The sequence below is a fragment of the Mytilus galloprovincialis genome, chromosome 7 (genome assembly GCF_965363235.1).
Source record: "Mytilus galloprovincialis chromosome 7, xbMytGall1.hap1.1, whole genome shotgun sequence".
NCBI lineage: Eukaryota > Metazoa > Mollusca > Bivalvia > Mytilida > Mytilidae > Mytilus > Mytilus galloprovincialis.
The window spans coordinates 77,402,181-77,422,970 of record NC_134844.1 but is presented as its reverse complement, the minus strand read 5'-3'; the positions used below and the strand labels follow the sequence as shown (position 1 = coordinate 77,422,970).

At 32.3% G+C, this 20,790-nt stretch overlaps 2 protein-coding genes across 2 annotated transcripts in view; both read left to right on the top strand.

Moving 5' to 3' along the window:
* The window catches only part of LOC143083710 (uncharacterized), a 73,211-nt gene extending 67,424 nt beyond the window's left edge, over window positions 1-5,787 (top strand). The window contains exons 56-60 of the mRNA XM_076259998.1: window positions 2,139-2,209; window positions 2,710-2,790; window positions 3,276-3,476; window positions 4,732-5,043; window positions 5,321-5,787. Coding sequence (XP_076116113.1) covers window positions 2,139-2,209; window positions 2,710-2,790; window positions 3,276-3,476; window positions 4,732-4,779 — 401 coding nt within the window. The 3' untranslated portion in view covers window positions 4,780-5,043; window positions 5,321-5,787. The remainder of the gene's footprint in view (window positions 1-2,138; window positions 2,210-2,709; window positions 2,791-3,275; window positions 3,477-4,731; window positions 5,044-5,320) is intronic.
* Window positions 5,788-14,977: 9,190 nt separating this feature from the next.
* Window positions 14,978-20,790, top strand: part of LOC143083717 (uncharacterized) — an 88,443-nt gene continuing 82,630 nt past the window's right edge. Inside the window, exons 1-2 of the mRNA XM_076259999.1 lie at window positions 14,978-15,406; window positions 18,171-18,315. Coding sequence (XP_076116114.1) covers window positions 15,280-15,406; window positions 18,171-18,315 — 272 coding nt within the window. The 5' untranslated portion in view covers window positions 14,978-15,279. The remainder of the gene's footprint in view (window positions 15,407-18,170; window positions 18,316-20,790) is intronic.

The following is a 20,790-nucleotide window of genomic DNA, read 5'->3' as shown; positions in this document are numbered from 1 at the left end:
CAAAGTCTCTCTTCGCGAGAAATTTTAAAATGCCTTCCTTTTTCAATTAATAATGAATGGTCACTGATTCTAAGTTTTGTAATTAATTTTCTAAATTCAAAGTTTGGGTTAGAGAGGTAAGGTTTGATCAATAGATTTGGCTCAAGTCCTTTATAAAAATTTAATTTACTTTTATCATCAATAGATTTCAACTTATCCATCAACAGGTTGTTGTAGTATGAGTTTATTTGGGGTTTAATATAGCTTTTAATATTTTTTAATTGTTCTAAATTATCACAGGTTTTTAGTCTATCTATATCAATGTTAGATTCAGAAAGAATATCTTTTGCAAAAGTGAACCATGAATAGGAGCCACTAGAATCCAAAGTTTTAGTTAATTGAAAAGATTCATGTAATAAGGGATTCAAATTTGAGGTAAAAAGCCTTGCTAAATACATAATAGTTTGGGTTTTATATGACATTCAATAGGCAGTCTTCCCAATTCGTTCCTTGTACCAAAATTTGAGGCACTCTTGTTAGTGCCAAGGGTAAACTTGCAATAACCAAGATGCAAGTTTTCTATTGAAGTCTTGTCAATAAAATTAAATGGGTCCACAATTTTTCCAGAAACCAAAGCTCTTTTTTTAGCTTTGAAATATATTATATATGAGTCCAAATATGTTATTTCAGAATTATAAATCAATACAGGTCTCACTAAGGTGTCAATAATGTGACGTTTTCAAAATACAACATGGATTCGCAGGCAGGAGAATAGGGTTTTGTAAATGAAAGTTTCCTGCTAACAAGGGAAAGTAAGGAAAAAAGAAAGAAACGAACGATTCAAGTCCCGAACAATTTAAGGCATTACATGTTGAGGTTACAAAAAAATGTTTAAATATTTTAGGCAACAAAGCGGCTGAAAGATGAACTTGGTCACCAAATGGGCTAACCAGTATTCTTAATTATGCCGCAGACCTTTTTGTACGATAAATACAGTATACTAATTTCAATATTAATCTTAATTTATCTTTACGTAAGCGTCACATAATTTTAAGTGGGCAATTTAATAAAAACAAAAATGCTATTATTAGCAATGTTTCAATGTTTTTGCTATATCAAGTTAATATAATGTTCTATTCCCGAGATGTTTTTTTTTTTTTTTTGTTTTGAAAGAACACCATCGCGCTAGTCTTATTTTTTTTATGGTTTCAGTGTTGATTGTCTACAACATGTCGGACAGAAATTAACCTGACTAAACCCTACGTGTACTTCCCAATGTATCATCCTCATCTTTATTTTTCGTGAAATAATTGACAAGCCTCGCTATTAGTCAAGCATAGATTTACTTGTCGGTAATTTACTTCGTGGATACTGTTCTGACATCAGATATATATAAGTTGATGAAGAATTGTTGTGAGCAATTTCTAAGTTTTATCATAATATTTAAGTAAATGAGATGGACACTTCTTATTTCTATTATTAAAACCTACACGCTGAATCTTTTTATATTTCTCTTTTGAACACATTATTACACACTCTTGTGTGCTAAAAGGAGAGTTGGAGACTTGAAAAATTAGATAAAAACAAAAATTAAAGTCTTTGGTTTGATCTTAACAGAATTTAATATATCTTCCAAATAAGATAAGACTAGCAGCTACTTTTGTCAAATGTTAATGGTTTTATTTTATTAAAACAGCTCATGTACATTTTGCTTTTGCAAAGTCTAAGATTGACCATCGCACTACAGCGTAACCACCAGCGCACTTCAGTTAACGTCACAATGTCACCATAGCACTTCAGCGTAAATCATCGCCGTGACCATCGCGGTTCGGAGTACCATCGCGGTTCTGAGTCCTACACATGTTCAATAAATTTACCGTTTTCGTCATATATTTATATTAAACCGAATAACCTCAAACCTGATGCAAAGCTTACCCGTGATGGATTGTAAAGTGTGGCATTTTTTATTGATCTGTCAGGCACATACTTTCTATTTTATGATACCTTTAAATTAGTGTTGTGTGCTAAGCAAAACAACATGTGTAACCTCTTGTTCATTATATACTATCAACTTACTGTATGTATCATATAGTTTGAAATTGATACAAATAAAGTTTTACCTTATATATTTTATTGACAAATAAATATTTTTTTTTCAGAATACATTCTGAAGATATACCTGAATGGTGTTTTATCGGCGTCTGGAAGTAGTATACATCCGATTGATTGGGTAGATACTTTATAGATATTGTGATTGATTTTGATACATAGTTATTTGTTAATTTGAAAATGTTTGAATACATATATAGAGAGTAGTATGTCTCATCGTTATGAAATTATAAGTTTGTAACAGCTTTTTCGCATATGAATGTAGCGCATTCCACAGTGACTATAACTGTGGTTTTCAATTTTCGTTTGTTTTTGGTGTTTGTTTTTCAATTGGAACTTTAAAATAGTAACCACTGCTGACGTGAAATTTAAATTGTAAATAAACAGTGACTATAACTGTATTGTTCCATTTTCGTTTGTGTTTGGGGTTTTTTGCTTATTAGAAATAAACAAATAACCATTGCTGAGGTGAAATTTAAATTGTAAATAAACACTGCAAATGCATTTTGCTTTTTTTTTTTTTTGGAAAGAAATGAAAAAGGATAACAATAACATTCAAATCAAATTCAAAAATCATAAATAACTTGTAAAAGATGTTTAGAAAAAAAGTTTGTTTTACAGGATACCTACAGTAACCACTCTGATATCTTTCTATATCTTGGAAGGGACAGCAGCAATTATTTTCAAGGCTTTATTGATGAGGTATTGAATACTTAAAAAATAAGATAAATAACAATCCTTCAAAAGACAAGGCTGACAACACAATGGAAAAAAAACTGCAGACAAAACACTTTTCACAGAAAACTAAACATCAAGCAATTGATGAATTTAGACAGAATGAAAGGGTAAACAGTTACTCTTTTTATTCGTAGAATTAGTGGTGATGCTCATGTCTTACGTTTCAAAGACTTTAAGTAATAAGAATAGGTCTATTCAATGAGATTTGACAAAGTTTTTAGACTTGAATGTTACGAATGACTAATGTTAATCTTTTCTTTAATATTGGTCAACAGTTCTTTTTAAAAACATTTTTTTACAATTATGTACAATTAAATAATGTACGTTAACAGCAGTTTTGTGGTGCCGAGTTTATACTGAAATATGTTCAATTGACATCGAATTAATTCACAATCAATAGCTGTAAAGCTCTTACATGTTTTAGGAAAAAATTATCTTTCTTTTAAAAGGTTAAATTCTATAGTGTAGCCATAATTGATGAAGAGATAGACGACCATATATTCTTAGCATCTATGGACAAATATCCAAAATACCATAAGTATGGACAGTTGCACTATAAGATGGATCAAACAACAGGTTATCAATATCTCCAGAATGATGGTTTACTAAGTTTAGTAACAAATATACATGGCAATTCCACATTTGTAGAGGTATGATATAGATGAGGAGTTTGAAACATTTACCTACCGAATTAGACTATTTACCGGATTTGTTATCACATAAGCAACACGACGGGTGCCACATGTGGAGCAGGATCTGCTTACCCTTCCGGAGCACCTGAGATCACCCCTAGTTTTTTGGTGGGGTTCGTGTTGTTTATTCTTTGGATTTCTATGTTGTGTCATGTGTGCTGTTGTTTGTTTGTCATTTTCATTTTTAGCCATGGCGTTGTCAGTTTGTTTTAGATTTACGAGTTTGACTGTCCCTTTGGTATCTTTCGTCCCTCTTTTAATTGAAAAGTTTGAACACAGTTATAAAAGTCTTTTCAAAATGGGGTGTCTTGGTGTCATCTTTTAGGTTACATGTTTGGCGTGTTTGAATAAAATAAAAATTGTATTGTTGTTTGTCTTTTCGTAGTTTTTCGCTTTTTGTTTTTGCTTTGTCAACTTGTTATCAACCTACGAATGTGATATTCCTATGATCATTTTAGTCTCTTTTGAACTTAATATTTGGGTTTTGTGGAATAGGTGTTGCCTTTTGGTGGCAAATACCTATTTTTTGCATTTTAACCTTTTCATCTGTTTACAAATCATCATGCAGCAGTATTCCTTTGTATAATAGTAGTTCAGATCCCAGTCTGAAGATTCGACAGGCAATTTGATAGAGTAAAAATCTAAACCATTAAAGGAAGAGACCGATTTCATTGAGCTTCAACTACTCTAAAACCATACAAAGTCGGAAATATTTGTTACATGTCGTATAAATGTATTGTTTTGTACTTCCTAAATTTGCCTTTGAAACAATCTTTTTTTCGACATAGACGCCAATGTTTAAGAAAATATCAAAATTGGGAGATCGTTATCGATCCGTGGCTCATACGCTTTCGTGTATGCTTAGTCGACGAACTGCCCGCGAAATTTGAAACTCTTTGTTTCGACACCTAATTATACCGCGATTTCGCGGCGTCTCCTATTTTTTCAATATTATTCAAAGAACACTAGGAAAGGCTACCGTCACAAAAACATTGCAAAATGAATATATAGTTAGTTATGTGTTGTATTATGAATAAAAGGCGAAGTGGTCTATATACAACAATAACATAGCCATCTATACAAGCGGCGTTTATTACCAAACAACATCTTGATTCAATCTCTTACAGTGTTTGAAAAATTAAAAGGCAGCGGTCTATACAATATGCCAAGTTTCTTAAAGAGACAATTCTAACACCTTAATTTTCTTTTACAGAGTTTCCAAGACTACTCCAGATTCCGGCTAACATATCCAAACAACTGAAACAGATGTGATATGTGTACACCGAGTCTAAAATCACCATTGAAAATTCATTATCTTTATAGATATCTGCATGTTGTATTGTCGAAAACTGTTCTGTATGTTGACCTAAAACATTGTCAGTAGGTCTTTCGTATATTTCAAGACAGTTGGATTTTACGTGGAACATGTTATGTGTTTAGTTATACTTGATATGCCTTACGCTGAAAACAAGAAGCCAAGTGCATATATATTTATACTGTTCTTTAATCAATTGTTAACTTTAAGGTGGTACCTAACACTACAGGGAGATAACTCTGTAAAATCAGCAGAACGTTTTAATGACGTTGTGTTCATAAGGGAATATTAAGCTTCTCAATGATCAAAATAAGTGTTTGTCAAACTGCTATATAACCAGTGTAATTTTTCTTATTAAACGATTGGTTCAAATTTTTTGAATTTTTTATATTTTTGTCAAAGGGTCAAAGTAAATACTTTGTCAAAATTTTAAGAAAATTAAACGAGTCAAATCAATTTTAGTTAAAGTGTTAGGTACCACCTTAAGAGTCTGTTTAAAGGTATTTTGCTATTCGGATCTTGAATTATCAAACCTCAAAGGTATGAGTTTAACCTTTAAGACAGTATAGATGCAACTCGAAATATCTTGCAACTGTCGATGTCTTGTACTGCTTCAAAGAAGTTTACTTGACTTTAAAGTGTGTTGTAAAAATGTGTATCATCTTGGCTGTGATTTTTAAACTGTTCATTTAATACGAAATTTATTTGATAAAAATGGAATCAATAAAATGCAGAATCCCAAAGAACAAAGTTGGTTGCAAATCAACTATTTGTGCATTCACTTCTTTGCGTTATTTTACGTAGAAAAAGTTATCTTTGCTTTGAGTCATTTCATCCATTCCAAACTGGCAATTATCCGTTCAATGCTGTTTTTGTTTTATATATGATATACAAACGCATTTAGAGAATATCATTACATTAAAAAAGGGTATGTTGGTGGAATGTTATTAATTATTTGTTTATCTGTGATATATGTTATTATTTTCATTATTGATACAATTCAATTCAATTCAGTGTTTTATTAAAGACTCATTTCTCAATCTTTATACAATATAAAATAACACTAAATAAAAAGAGAGCCATTATATACAAAATTATAAGAGACTATCAAAATGCATAGATATAATACACAATATGAAATAAAATACTATTTATAATATATAAAATGTCTATAAAATTAAGAATGGAAATGGGGAATGTGTCAAAGAGACAACAACCCGACCAAATAAAAAACAACAGCAGAAGGTCACCAACAGGTCTTCAATGTAGCGAGAAATTCCCGCACCCGGAGGCGTCCTTCAGCTGGCCCCTAAACAAATATATATACTAGTTCAGTGATAATGAACGCCATACTAATTTCCAAATTGTACACAAGAAACTAAAATTAAAATAATACAAGACTAACAAAGGCCGGAGGCTCCTGACTTGGGACAGGCGCAAAAATGCGGCGGGGTTAAACATGTTTGTGAGATCTCAACCCTCCCCCTATACCTCTAACCAATGTAGAAAAGTAAACGCATAACAATACGCACATTAAAATTCAGTTCAAGAGAAGTCCGAGTCTGATGTCAGAAGATGTAACCAAAGAAAATAAACAAAATGACAATAATACATAAATAACAACAGACTACTAGCAGTTAACTGACATGCCAGCTCCAGACTTCAATTAAACTGACTGAAAGATTATGATTTCATCATATGTACATCAGGCACAATCCTTCCCGTTAGGGGTTTAGTATCATACCATCATAACATATATGAGAAGAACATAACCCGTGTCATGCCAACAACTGTTTTTAGAATAAATGTGTTTAGTTCCGACGCAAAGACCTTATCAGTGACTCAATATTAACGCCAAAATATGCAATCTTTAATGACTTGACAACAGTATCGTAATTATATCCCTTCTTAATAAGTCTATTCAAAGGTTTTTTAAGTTTCTGAGGTGAATACTGACACCTTTCTGCTTTATAAAGAATATTTCCATAAAAAATTGGATGTGAAATACCTGAACGTATAAGAAGTCTGCATGTTGAGCTATATTTACGAATGATGTCTTTATACCGATGATAAAATTTAGTAAATGTTTTGACTAGTTTGTGATATCGAAAACCCTGGTGTAATAATTTTTCAGTAATACATAAATTTCTCTCGTTAAAATCTAAAACATTGTTACATACACGAGCGAATCGTACAAGTTGAGATATATAAACACCGTAAGATGGTGACAAGGGAACGTCACCATCTAAAAACGGATAATTAACGATAGGAAATGAAAAATCATCCCTTTTATCATAAATTTTAGTATTCAGCTTTCCGTTAGTGATATAGATATCAAGATCGAGGAAAGAGCAGTGGTCATTGTTAGTATTAGCTTTATTTAAAGTAAGTTCAGCAGGATAAATTTCATTAATATACATACTGAAGTCGTCATTATTGAGAGCCAAAATATCATCCAAATATCTAAAAGTATTATTAAATTTGTTTATCAGATGTTGTTTTGATGGGTCTTTGCTTATTTTTGTCATAAATTGTAACTCATAACAATACAAAAAGAGGTCCGCAATAAGTGGTGCACAGTTAGTCCCCATTGGAATTCCGATAATCTGACGATATACGGAATCCCCAAAGCGAACAAAAATGTTATCTAGTAAAAATTCAAGGGCATATATAGTATCAAAGCATGTCCAATTAACATAGTTTTTTTGTTTATTGCTACTAAAAAATGACCTAAAAGAGTTTGAACATATATATTCACATTCTGATTTTTTGAATGCCCATTTAATTAGGTGTGTGAATTTTTTCTTAATGAGAATGTGAGGCAATGTGGTATACAGGGTAGAAAAATCAAAACTTTGAATAGATTCAAAATCACCAATATAAGCATGCAATTTATCAAGTACTTCCAACGAGTTCTTGACACTCCAAAAGTAATTTATTCCACTATTTTCGAAGGCCTTATTTGAACAATTTATTATAAGGTTTTTAATTGTACCAAGTGTGCTGGTAAGAAGAATATGCCTTTTTAAAATCAAATGACAGGTTTTGGCACACACACGTATCATATTTACATCTGAAAATAAAAACACTAACTATATATATATATATATACATGATATTTTCACAATAAAATATTTAAAGAAAATTATGTTGTATCACAGTGTTTATATTTCGACTTACTCCTATCCTAACTTGACTGACTAGGATTGTCGCATTTCTTACCAAAGATCGGTTGTTCTGTCTCAGTACTACAACCCCTCCATATTGAAAAAAATGGCGGCTAAGATACAGCCATGAAAGATGAAAATGGCGTCTGACAACAACAATCAATCGATCATAATTTTAATTAATGCTACTTTATTGTATGATTTTGAGAATGCAGTCACCTTCTTCAACGTATGATATGGAAATAAATAACCTGTTGATACGTTTTTCTTATTTAAATTTTCGTTTTAGTAGGGTTTTTTATGACAAAAGAAAATGTTTTAAAAAAGATTAAGACCAAGTCCGGTACATTTTGTACATTAAAGAATTCAGTGTTTATCTATTACTTACATTTTTTAGTTTAAATATCTTTCAAAAGGAAATTCAATTAAATTGAGTTGAAAATTGTAAAAAGGAAAGGACCTTGCTATAGGGAAGTAAGTACCTAGTTTTACTACTCTCGGTACTGACAAAACAAAAGTTTAAATTGTGAATCGATTTTTAATTCGTCTGAAACATTTGAGTTGTAAAAAATCAACTAGAACGTCATCGATATTTGACAAATAATTAATGGGGTGAATGTGATCGAAAGAAATTAAATGTACAAATTTAGTAGTTGATCAATCGAAGTTTGATTTCATTCAAGAGCAAATAATCCATACATCTCCAAAGCGAATACACATATCCAATAAATCCAATATGTTTGGTGATCGGTGTGAGCCAAGGCTCCGTGTTGAAGGCCATACTTTGATGCTAAACCAATAATAATAGTTTACTTTTACAACTTGTGACTTGGATGGAGAGTTGTCTCATTGGCACTCATACCACGTCTTCTTAAGTCTTTTTTGAAGTGGAAAGACGGGAATGAATGATACCTGTATTGCGCAGTTAAAGAGGGTTTCGGAAGATAGGGGCAATATTTTACTTAGTTACTGTCGATCTACAGTTTCCATTACAGCCGATATCATTGAGTGTGACGGTAGGCAAAGGTACTATTTTGGTAAGCTCGCTTTTAAGCTGAACCGTTAAGTCAATATTAGGTCAGGTATACTACCCCCTTTTGAAGTAGCTTATTCCAACAGACAGATAGATTGGTTATCTGTCGGACTATTCTACTCTTAAAGGAGGATAGTTTACCTAACAATGATTTCACGGTTCAGCTTACAAGTAAGCTAACCGAAGATATCGCCTTTGGCTACACATTCAATGCAGTCGGCTGTTATACAGTAATGGGCTATTTCAGTACGTCTATTACATGATGATAGTATGGTACTAGATACCTTCCAATATATTTTCCATAATTTTGTGTAATATAGATTCTTACATTGATACAAGTGGATTCTCGGATTTATCCAATCGAGATAGTTAAATTATCAATTTTGAAATCTGAGCCTCGGCGATGACTTTAAATATTTTAATTTAACTATCGAGATTGGATAAATCCCATAATCCACGAGTAACTATGTAAGGATCTGTTTCTCTAATGATTAAAAATGAAAAATTTTGTTAAACGAAAATCCCCTTCGAGTGCCTTTCACACTCCACGAAGTTGTCATTGCCATTCATTCAGGGTTTGAGTTTAATATCGTTGCAGCTACGTAGCGGCTACATAGCTGGGTTGAGTTCAATATCGTAGCTGCTACGTAGCGGCTACGTAGCTGCTATCAATATCTATGTAGCAACTAGTCTATAGCTGCACGTTCAATAGTCAAAATCTACGTAGAACTACGTAGCTGCTACGATATTGAACTCAACCCCGCTATCAATATCTCTCTCTATATATATGTAACAACTAGTCTATAGCTACACGTTCAATAGTCAAATCTACGTAGCACTACGTAGCTGCTACGATTTTGAACGCAACCCAGTTAGCTATAAAGGTTATAATTATGACCCTTCAAATCATCCAATGATCTTTTTATATCACCGGCAACCATTATACATTGATCAAATTTTTTTATACAATGGGTTCGGAAAGCCTGGGATAAATTTCCATGGAATTAAAGAAAATATCATTTATCCAATCGAGATAGTTAAATTATCAATTTTAAAATCTGAGCCTCGTCGATGACTTTAAATATTTTAATTTAACTATCGAGATTGGATAAATCCCATAATACACGAGTAACTATGTAAGGATCTGTTTCTCTAATGATTAAAAATTTAAAAAAAAATGTTAAACGAAAATCCCCTTCGAGGGCCTTTCACATTCCACGAAGTTATCATTGCCATTCATTCAGGGTTGAGTTCAATATCGTTGCAGCTACGTAGCGGCTACAAAGCTGGGTTGAGTTCAATATCGTAGCTGCTACGTAGCGGCTACGTAGCTGCTATCAATATCTATGTAGCAACTAGTCTATAGTTACACGTTCAATAGTCAAAATCTACGTAGAACTACGTAGCTGCTACGATATTGAACTCAACCCCGCTATCAATATCTCTCTATATATATATGTAACAACTAGTCTATAGCTACACGTTCAATAGTCAAATCTACGTAGCAGTACGTAGCTGCTACGATTTTGAACGCAACCCAGTTAGCTATAAAGGTTATGACCCTTCAAATCATTCAATGATCTTTTTAGATCACCGGAAACCACACATTGATTAAATTTGTTTAAACAATGGGTTCGGAAAGGGATAAATTTCTATGGAATTAGAGAAAATTATATTTTCCATTTATTTCTAGTGTTAACATTTTCATTTTATTTATTTCATTTAATATCATTTTCATTTTATTTATTTCATTTATTATCATTTATTTCATTTAATATTGTTTAATTCATTTTATATTATTTATTTTAATTAATGCTATTTTTTCATCTACTTTACCTTTTATTCAATTCTTCTATTTTGGTTCATGTCAGTCATTTTAATCTTTAAAGACTTTTACATAAATGTGATAATTACACCTTTTTGGAAATTACGATACTTTATAATTCGTTTGTCATTGTCCATTTTCTGAATACTTTAACGACAGTTTTATTATCTTAACACCTATGGTGTTTTATTTTGATTTTGTTGGTTTTTATCCTATGATGTAATATTACATGTTGCAGATAGTTCAACTGAGATTTAGTGTGACCCTAAAGGCTTGGGTCATTAATAGGACCATTCCCGATTAGAATTGATCAAATTCGGATCAAGATCCTGTGAGTCGTGACTGGATATTCAAACTGTAATTTAGTTTGGTAAAAAAAATATTTGATCACGACAACAATCAGTTAGTATTCAGGAAGCGTCAATATTCAGTCGTGTCCATCCGAATTTAATCCAGATTATCCCGTTCTTAATACGATTCTTATCCGAATTTTATCTTTTGCATGGTAAAAATCGACAGACTCTGTCTCGACAGCGTCCCGAGTCTGGCTACAGAGATGGAACAGTTACTAGATGGTTAACTGACGCGGACAGAAGAAAAACTGTCGCCATATTCGGAATGATCAGGGTTTAGTTCAATAACCATAGCCGCTATGAAGCTGCTACATGTACCAATATCTATGTACCAACTATTATATAGCTACACGTTCAATAGTCAAAAACGTAGTAATACGTAGACGCTACGATATTGAACGCAACCCTGGCCGAACTCCCTGACCAATCCCGATTCGTCGGAATCTGCTAACCGAATGTGTACTGCTGCATTACGACAGTGATAGGTAAAGACATTCAAGATTATTAAGGGTAGCAATCCAACTTTTTAACTTTTTGTTTGCTCGCGCTGTCTGATCTCAAACGGGAGCCATAATCGGTACTTTGTGAACGCCGCATTAGTTGGGAACCCGACCGTCTAAAGCAATGACGTCGAATGCATATGTAAGTAACGTTATACGGGAACCCGCGGCCGTAGTGAACAAAACTTTTATTCTAGACTAAGCCATGAACTTACATGTATGATTTATTCTGTGTTTACTTATACTGTAAGCTAAACGTCCCAATTTGAATAAACATGGCTGCGTTTTTAATGACATTCCGAAGGTGAAAATACATTTGTGAAGAACCACAATGAATCTAACAGAAAATATACTGTGAATTTCGAACAGCGGTATACTACTGTTGCCTTTATTTAGTCCTATGGTCCTATGTAATATATGATGCAAATATCCACTTCACTATGCAATGTTTTTTTTTTTTATCAAAAATCAAAAATCAATGTCTATTGGCTTAAAAAAGCGTGAAGGTTGTGGTCAGAGGGCCGTTTAATTAATCATCAGTTCAATTAAAAATATAAAAAGCATAATAATTGATTAATCCAATAAAGTTGAGAGATATGACAGGATCTGCTTATAAAAGTAGGAAGATGTTGTATAATTTCCAATGAGAAAACTCTCCACAAGAGACCAAATTACACAGAAATTAACAACTACAGGTCACCGCACAGCTTTCAACATGAGCAAAATACATGCCGCATTGTCAGCTATAAAAGGCCCCGAAATGACAAATGTAATACAACTCAAACGAGGAAACTATCGGCCTTATTATGTACAAAACAATGAACGGTTGTTTTTTTTATTTTTTGTTGTATTTTTTTTTTGGGGGGGGGGGCGTGGGTGCCTGAAGTCTTTAGTTTTGTATGTTGTGTTTTTGATACTGCTGTTAACCTTTTTTGTCGTTTTCGTTTTTCGACATGGCTCTGTCGGTTTGTTCTCGATTAAAGGTTATATACATTATCCCTTTGGTATCTTTAGCTTCTCAGATAAAAGTTTTTATAATCTCTTTTTTTTTTTAAAGACAACTGTTTACTTTTGGAATTTATAACTTTTGTGTTGGAAACCATTGAAAATTAAACTGATAAAAGGTATAGCTTGTTTTTCAACTTCCTCCTTAGCTTTGTCGTTTTAAGGTCTATTTTAATTCAATAAGAATTTTATTTTATAGTACATATTTAAATGTTAAGTTGTGTACTAACCTTGTTTCGTTTAGGGCTCTCCAGATTTTTAAACATATAACTGATAGTTTACATTTGATTTAAATTTGTTCAATTCAAATAATAAAAAAAGAAATAACATGAAAGAGTTTATTGATTTAGAAAACACAGAAAATGATTTCCATTTACTTAGTGATCTAAACAATTTAAAACTCTAATTGTACATATTTATTGAATCGAAAGTCGAATGCTTTAACTAATTTCATGATGAAATATGGGGTACATGCAAAAGATTTCAACATGTTTAAGATTAAGCAGGAATTCCCAGACACCCGAGGTTAAAAATTCCATTTATTGACGACACTTTTAAGAATCAGTATACAAGAGATTGACACCTGTGACTTGTATAAGATTTTGTGGTCTTATATGCAGTTTTTGGTCTCGCCGGTAACTGGTATTATTGTATGGTGTAAATGTCCATCGGGCTGGTTTCATTTGACCTTGCTCTCATTTTCATGGTTCATTTGTCAATGTTAACTTTTCCACACCGCAATAAGGTAATATATTTAGTGTATGGAAATATACATATCTCTAATGTTTTATACTGTTAACTTCGATGGGTTTGTTTTTTTCGTCAATTCATTGACGGGTGCCGCTGAGGGGCGTGTACTGTGGGTTGGATCCCCCCTTTCGATTTTAATTTTAATTATATGCACGTTTAATTTCATGGTGTTCCGGGTTCAATTTGAAATTAGATTTCAAAATGGTTTGATCCGTGCCTGTCATTCATTAAATTCACTGAATACTTAATGGCGTTTTTATACTATTAAAAACTGATATGGAATAATACCAACGAAAGTAGTCATACAATAAATTCAATTTTAATGACTGAAAATGGAAACAGTTATGTTAAGGAAAGGAAAATTAAAAATTACCCATTCAGATGAAGAAGATAAATCGTGAACCGTTCGTGGATACAGCGGTAAACAATGTATCCAAAGTCTCAATGTAAATTATAAATACAAGAATCAATGTTATAAATTTAACCACGTGTACCCCTAACCATACGTGTCTAAATATTTACATCGTGTTATTCACTCGCGTCTTTTATATATATATAATAGTCACATACTTGTCTACAGATTTTTTTTACAGATTATATAATATACATTAATTGCATAATAATAAAATAAGACAAATACCCAGCCTAGATATATGCTTACAATGTATGCGACACTATACTATACAAATATATATCTATTTAATAAATTAATACAAATTATAAAACAAAGGAGGTTATATTAGATAACCTCCTTGGGGTTATATTAGATAACCTCCTTGGTAAAACATAGTAAAATTTCAAAAATGTTTAAAAATATCCGGATTTTTCACATCATATAAAAATAAAATAAAATAAGTAATAAAAAAACATAACTTTTAAAAATAGAAATTACAAAAATTAAGTATGACGTAAAAATAAATGATATGTGATAAAAAGAATATATTTTAAAGAGGTTAATGTATACTTTTTGGGATAATCTTTATTTAGGCTCGACACGACCTTGTGTAATTATTATGTTTAACATGTTAAAAGCGGTTGCTTTTCAAAATATTTAAACCCCTACCTAATTATAAACAAAGGGACAAATAAATTCATTTGAAAAGACTATTGACAAAGTATAATTGTACCGATATTTTAAAGTTAAATTCTAATTGGTTTAACAACTTTAAGATTATAAAAATGAGATTCATATATGACCTGAAGAAAATAATCCAAATAGCTTGTTGGACTATTACATGTATTATCAACAACTTTTATCTTTCCGACTTTTGTTATCAATTTCTCTTTTCATTTAAATTGTCTTCTGGTTTTAATAAAGATTGTATCTACATGTCACAGGCAGTCAATTTCAACAGATTTACCCAAACAATAGACCTATAAAGAAAGCATAGTAACATATATATGTATATCTGTATCATTATGTTTTTATACATTTTTAATATCAAGATAATTGATATTGAGTTTTGGAAAATCACGCTAAACGTTAACACGCAACTCAAAATTGTTATGTCTTATATGTATTCTTGTTGGACCTTTTAATCAGTTGTTAAACTTCATCCAACTTGAATCTTCATTTGGTAACCAGCAAATATTCTGTTTATAAAAGGACCAAATTATTTCATTGGAAAGTTCACTACGCGTTTATTATTTACAAAGTATAATTATACTGAAGGTTTGAAGTTAACTTTTAATTGGTCAATTATCATTTAGATTTTTAAATATATGTGATCAATATTTGAACAGAGAAAAATACTAAATTTAAAAAAAGTATGTCGAATATGGAGATGGATTAAAAGCGTAAATTCTACATGAAATGATGTACTATATTATTTGGATTTTATCAGCCACTTTATCGTCAGTTTATTCCCAGATTCAGGTCAATAATATCTGGTCAGCTCACACTTATTGGAATGAAAGATATTCTCTTGGTTACACCGCCAGTAAGTAACAAGTTATATCGAAATATTAATAATTTCGTGGTTTTTTTTTTTGTTTTTTTTTTTCATTTTATCAAAGAATGGACAAATCATTAATAGACGAGTGAGCATGTATCTAAAATTTGTACTATTTTAATTTATTTGTAAATGTCTCTGCACCATTCTCGGTACCATTGTACTATTGCTTTACGAGAATAAAGATATATATATATAGACCCGAGTAGTTTGGCAAATAAAAGTCTTTAGATAAAATATAGAAATTTGAGGATGGAAACGGGGAGTGTGTTAAGGGTTAAAAATCAGTAAAAAGATTAGAAAACAGCACAAGTCCATCAATGGGCTTTCAACATAGCGAGAAAATCCAGCCTCGCACAAAAAAAAATTCAGAGATGACTATGGAATTTATGTATGTGTTATAATAGTATTCCCGGTATATACACCGACTTGTCTATTAAATTTACACTTTGACTGTCAACTGATATATATATATATATAACTCGTCTAAACATCAACCCATCAATGTTAGATCTGTAAATTTGCTTTTGCAAATTTTTTGTTCTTCCCTCGCCGGGATTCGAACCCATGCTACTGTGATATCGTGACACCAAATCGCCTGCACTGCAGCCGTCCCGCTAGACCACACGACCACCTGGGCTCTACAAAAATAATGCTTTCAGTGACCGTGTGTTACCTTTCCTCGTCAGTTTTAATCTAGCGGCGTACTACAGTACATGATATATAAGGCATGGAGATGTTATTGTTACAGATCAGCTCAATTATCTATAGTAAAGGATCCTACAAATTAATGCAAGATACAGTCACAGAAAAAAATTATATTCATAAGTACGTCTGAGTCAGTGACAACTCTACAACAGATGTATCCATCGGATCGCCATCAATGATGGTGATACATTGCTGTGTACATTATGTATATACAACTCGTCTAAACATCAACCCAACAATGTTAGATCTGTAAATTTGCTTTCGCAAATTTTTTGTTCTTCCCTCGCAGGGATTCGAACCCATGCTACTTTGATATCGTGATATCATTTATGAAATAAAAGTCCATGTTAAATAGCTAAAAACATAACAAAATAGGATTTATAGATGGTGACTTTATGTTCAGTCACAATTATTTCATCGAATAACATGGTATTTGACTCGACAAAAGCAGACCCCAGAAGCGGTTAATAGTAATAAAACAGTCGGTGTGAAATCGTTTACTGGACAACAACTAAGCAGGACAACTAAACAAAATATTTCATTTCATGTATCTGCTTTTTACAACATTGAAGAAAATAGTGAAAATTCATCGGTCTCGTCAATTAAAAAGTTTGTTTTTCCGAACTCCAAAGGCGAACTCACTTTCGTGGATGGAGTCCATAAAAACTAGGCAAAGATGACCTTAGATGGATTTGGCTACATTTAGGTTCATTTATGTCATAAAGGTCTTACAGTTTCGATTTTTATTTGTCCATGGATTTCAAATATTAGGCTGTGGTCGTTCTTGATTTAGCTAAATCTAAATCGCATATTGACTTATATTGAGTTTAATATATTTATAATGCTATAAATCACAGTATTGGAAATTCATGCAGAGGCTAAACTTTACATTTTGATTTGTCGTTAAAAAATCGTATGTTGCATGTTTTTGTAAAATGGTCTTGAAAGTACGTTAGCTTACTTTAAAGAAACTTGATATGATAAGTTGTTAGTTCTGCATTCTAAACGAACATTCGTAATATGCTTTCTGGTAATATATACATTGTTGTTACACTTTATTTTAACGATTTCAAATAAAGTTTGACCAAAATTTATCCGTTATTGTAGAGTTTTTGTAAACGTTTAAGTCAGGAGCCTCTGGCCTTTGTTAGTCTTGTATCATTTTAACTTTTAGTTTCTTGTGTACAATTTGGAGTTTAGTATGGTGTTCATTATCACTGAACCAGTATATATTTGTTTAGGGGGCAGCTGAAGGACGCCTCCGGGTGCGAGAATTTCTCGTTGCATTGAAGACCTGTTGGTGACCTTCTGCTGTTGTCTGCTCTATGGTCGGGTTGTTGTCTCTTTGGCACATTCCCCATTTCCATTCTCAATTTTAACACTACGAATAAAAAAGAGTTCTTTAGTGTCACACTTAATTTTTACGCAGAATCATTAATTAAAATAATCACATAATATTTTATACCGCACTTCAACAATATACACTTCAAAATCCAGCCCTCAAAATCGTATATTAAGTCGTGTTTCATACAAAACTCTTGGAAATTTGACACGCATCAAACTCGGTCAAAACGAACCTTTTTGTCATATTGTTCAGTGAGAGTAGCAGGCTTCCATAAGACATAAGACATATTTCACTAAAGCACCCACATGGGGTATGTTAGTACAATATTTTTAACCAACAATAATAAAAGTGTGAACATATTTACATTAGAACAACATGGTTAACAAAGGTGCAATAATAGTATATATAATTAATACAGATATTTGACAGGAAGTACAAATTATAGTAACATGATTAAGCACATGTATTAAAAGGTTTTATTTAAAACGCATTTGCAAAATTTTGCTGTTCCATAAAGTATAAATAAATCTGATGTATTCATCAATTCGTCAAGTTAAATTTTAAAACATTTGGGTTATTACACAAACTAAGTTGTAACTTGAATGGTATTTTTTTTACAACGTACGGGACATTTTATTGTAAACTTGCCATAATGCACTTTTAATTGAAATATCTAAGAATAACTCTGATTTTTTTTAGCTGAAACCGACTACGGAATGTGGTCTTACCAGCCGTCCACCAAATCTAATGGGTATATGAATATTGCTGGTGGTCAGGGCTGTTCAGGTTGTGACTGTACAACATTGAGGGATAGTGGTATTCTAAAGTCCTGTACGGGATCAGTGTAAGTATATATGGTAACAAATTCTACCAATACGGAAAGAATGAATGATCTTCTTTAAAATTTACACCAACTTCCGAAGCACGGCCGTTATTGGCTTTCCGAACTTTCCCGAAGTCCTGGCCTGCGTTTAACACATGAATGATTGACTGATTAATTGTTGGTAATATTTTGCAATGAGACAACAGATTCAGATCCAGAACTTTTTGTTAAAGGGGAGGGGGCTGATTAACCTTAAAAAAGGGGGGCTGCTGCAGTCATGCTTTAGTGATTCCCTATATAGTTCATCAACATTTTCCCACGAAAGCAGTGGCGGATGCCCACTGACTGCCTAAGATGGTACCCGCTTCCGTCACACGTCTTTAGTGATTCCCTATATAACCAACCAAAATTTTCCAACAAAAGAAGACACCCCCTAAATCCGCCTTCAGAAAGGGGAGGCCCAGCCCCAAGCCCCCCCCCCCCGATCCGCCTATGGAAAACTCTCCCCCAGAGACAAAAATGTTATAATTTCAATCCGAGGTTACTTAAAAAGGGTTTTAATAAATAGTGTACTTAAATGAAAATCCTTGATATAAATATGTACATACAAATATAGATTTAAAAAAAATTGACACGTTTTCTATGTATCTATTGAAATACGGGTAGTTCTGAAATATGTTTAAATGGACTAATTCTATTCAATACTAAACTTTTTAGACCTAGCACTAACAAGTAGGATAAATCTTAAACAGAATTGATTTAACATTGAACTTTACTTATTTATACTCATCAAACATATGACAGAGGTCGGGAAGATTTATATGACATCGGACTGAGTTCCGTTTTCAACTAATAATGTCAACCAAATTTTATTTTAAGGGCCTCTGTTTTAATAACATATATATCATGTTTATTGTTTCGATGATTTTTTTATTGACGGCATTTATAGCCGGGTGATCATACGTATAAACTGGATCCTTAATTTATCTTATTTTGACAAAATTGAACCACAGGCTGCCTCAGTGCTAAAAGCAAATTATTATTTCCCTATTTCACTTTCATTAATGATTTGGAAAAAAATCATATCTTAGATTTTTATATATATCTCCAGAGACATATAATACACTATATCATATGTCTGACTCTCTCTCGTAACTAATGCCCCTTTATTAAGAAAAATTTACTGAAACCGGATGGCAAAAAGGTTGAGGGTCCAAGAGACCCAAAAATTAAACTGCGTATCACTGGTAAGAAAAATAATGATATGAATCATACTGTAATTATAATTCTAATTGATATTGGCCTGAGGAAGGATTTATATTATAGATGTCAGAGTAATCTCAGAATTGGCCGAAAGAAAGAAACAAGAAAACGCGGGAAAAGTTCTGCTTTGTTTCCGTTACTGATTTGTGAATTAGTATTTTAGCGCCATTTTCGATTTGCAAACAAAAAGAGGGGTAAAGAGGATCAAAGAATAACTATCACTTTTCCAATCAAAAACACCTAAATACCATTCTATAATGAAGCAAATATTATCAAATATAGATTTAATAATTGCTATTTGCTTGTGACGATGGGATCTCACGTACTTGGCAATCAATCAAACAATCCTTTTGCTTTTGGCGATATAAATCCCTGCTTTTTTCCAGCCTCCAGGCTTGCACAAGTCGTCGAAAAGATGGTAAAAATTACAAAATAAATGCCTAATTTCATTTCATATTATAAAGGAATGTAACTAACCATTTACACAATTAGAAACGCTTATACAGGTTGGGCAGTTGGGCTCAAGTCGAGAAAAGTGGGGTACGTATTCCTAATCCGAATAATTATGACGTCTGGCAAAAGAGGCGTCCCAGAAAGAATTAAAATAGCCTTGCCAGACGTCATAAAAGACGTATTTACACTTGTATGCAAATTTGTCCGCCATTACGTAAAATCACACAGGTTCCTGTAAACTTTGACATTTACAATTCAAAATAATTGACGTCATAATTAAAAAGAGATTGTTGGTTGAAGTCAAAAGGTTATTCGGAGGTGATCTAAGGTCATTTGGAGGCGCAATTCAGCTAAAGACCAAAAAGTGTAAATACATTTATTATTTGGACTAGGATATTCCCTGTTTTCAGAGAACACTCCAGTTTTCTGGGGTGAAAAAAAAAACAGTTTACAGGGACTTTCGTTTTTCCGTTTCAATTTATGGTATGAAATCTACAAAAGCGCACCTTTAAAATATGCTTACATATATCTATGATAGCAAGTGTTAATATTACTTAAAAATCAAGCTGATTTCAAGTCTTGTTTTATGCTTAACTCGCAACAAAACTATTCCTTTATTCACCAATTCATACATTGATCATCAATATAAGATGAGTTAATCACATGTCCATTGAATAGAAATTTTCAATTGGAGTGAACGTAATACAGTTATAGTCAGTTACACCTGGAACATGCAGCTTAATCCATTGATTCCTAAACAAAAGATTTGTATATTTTTTT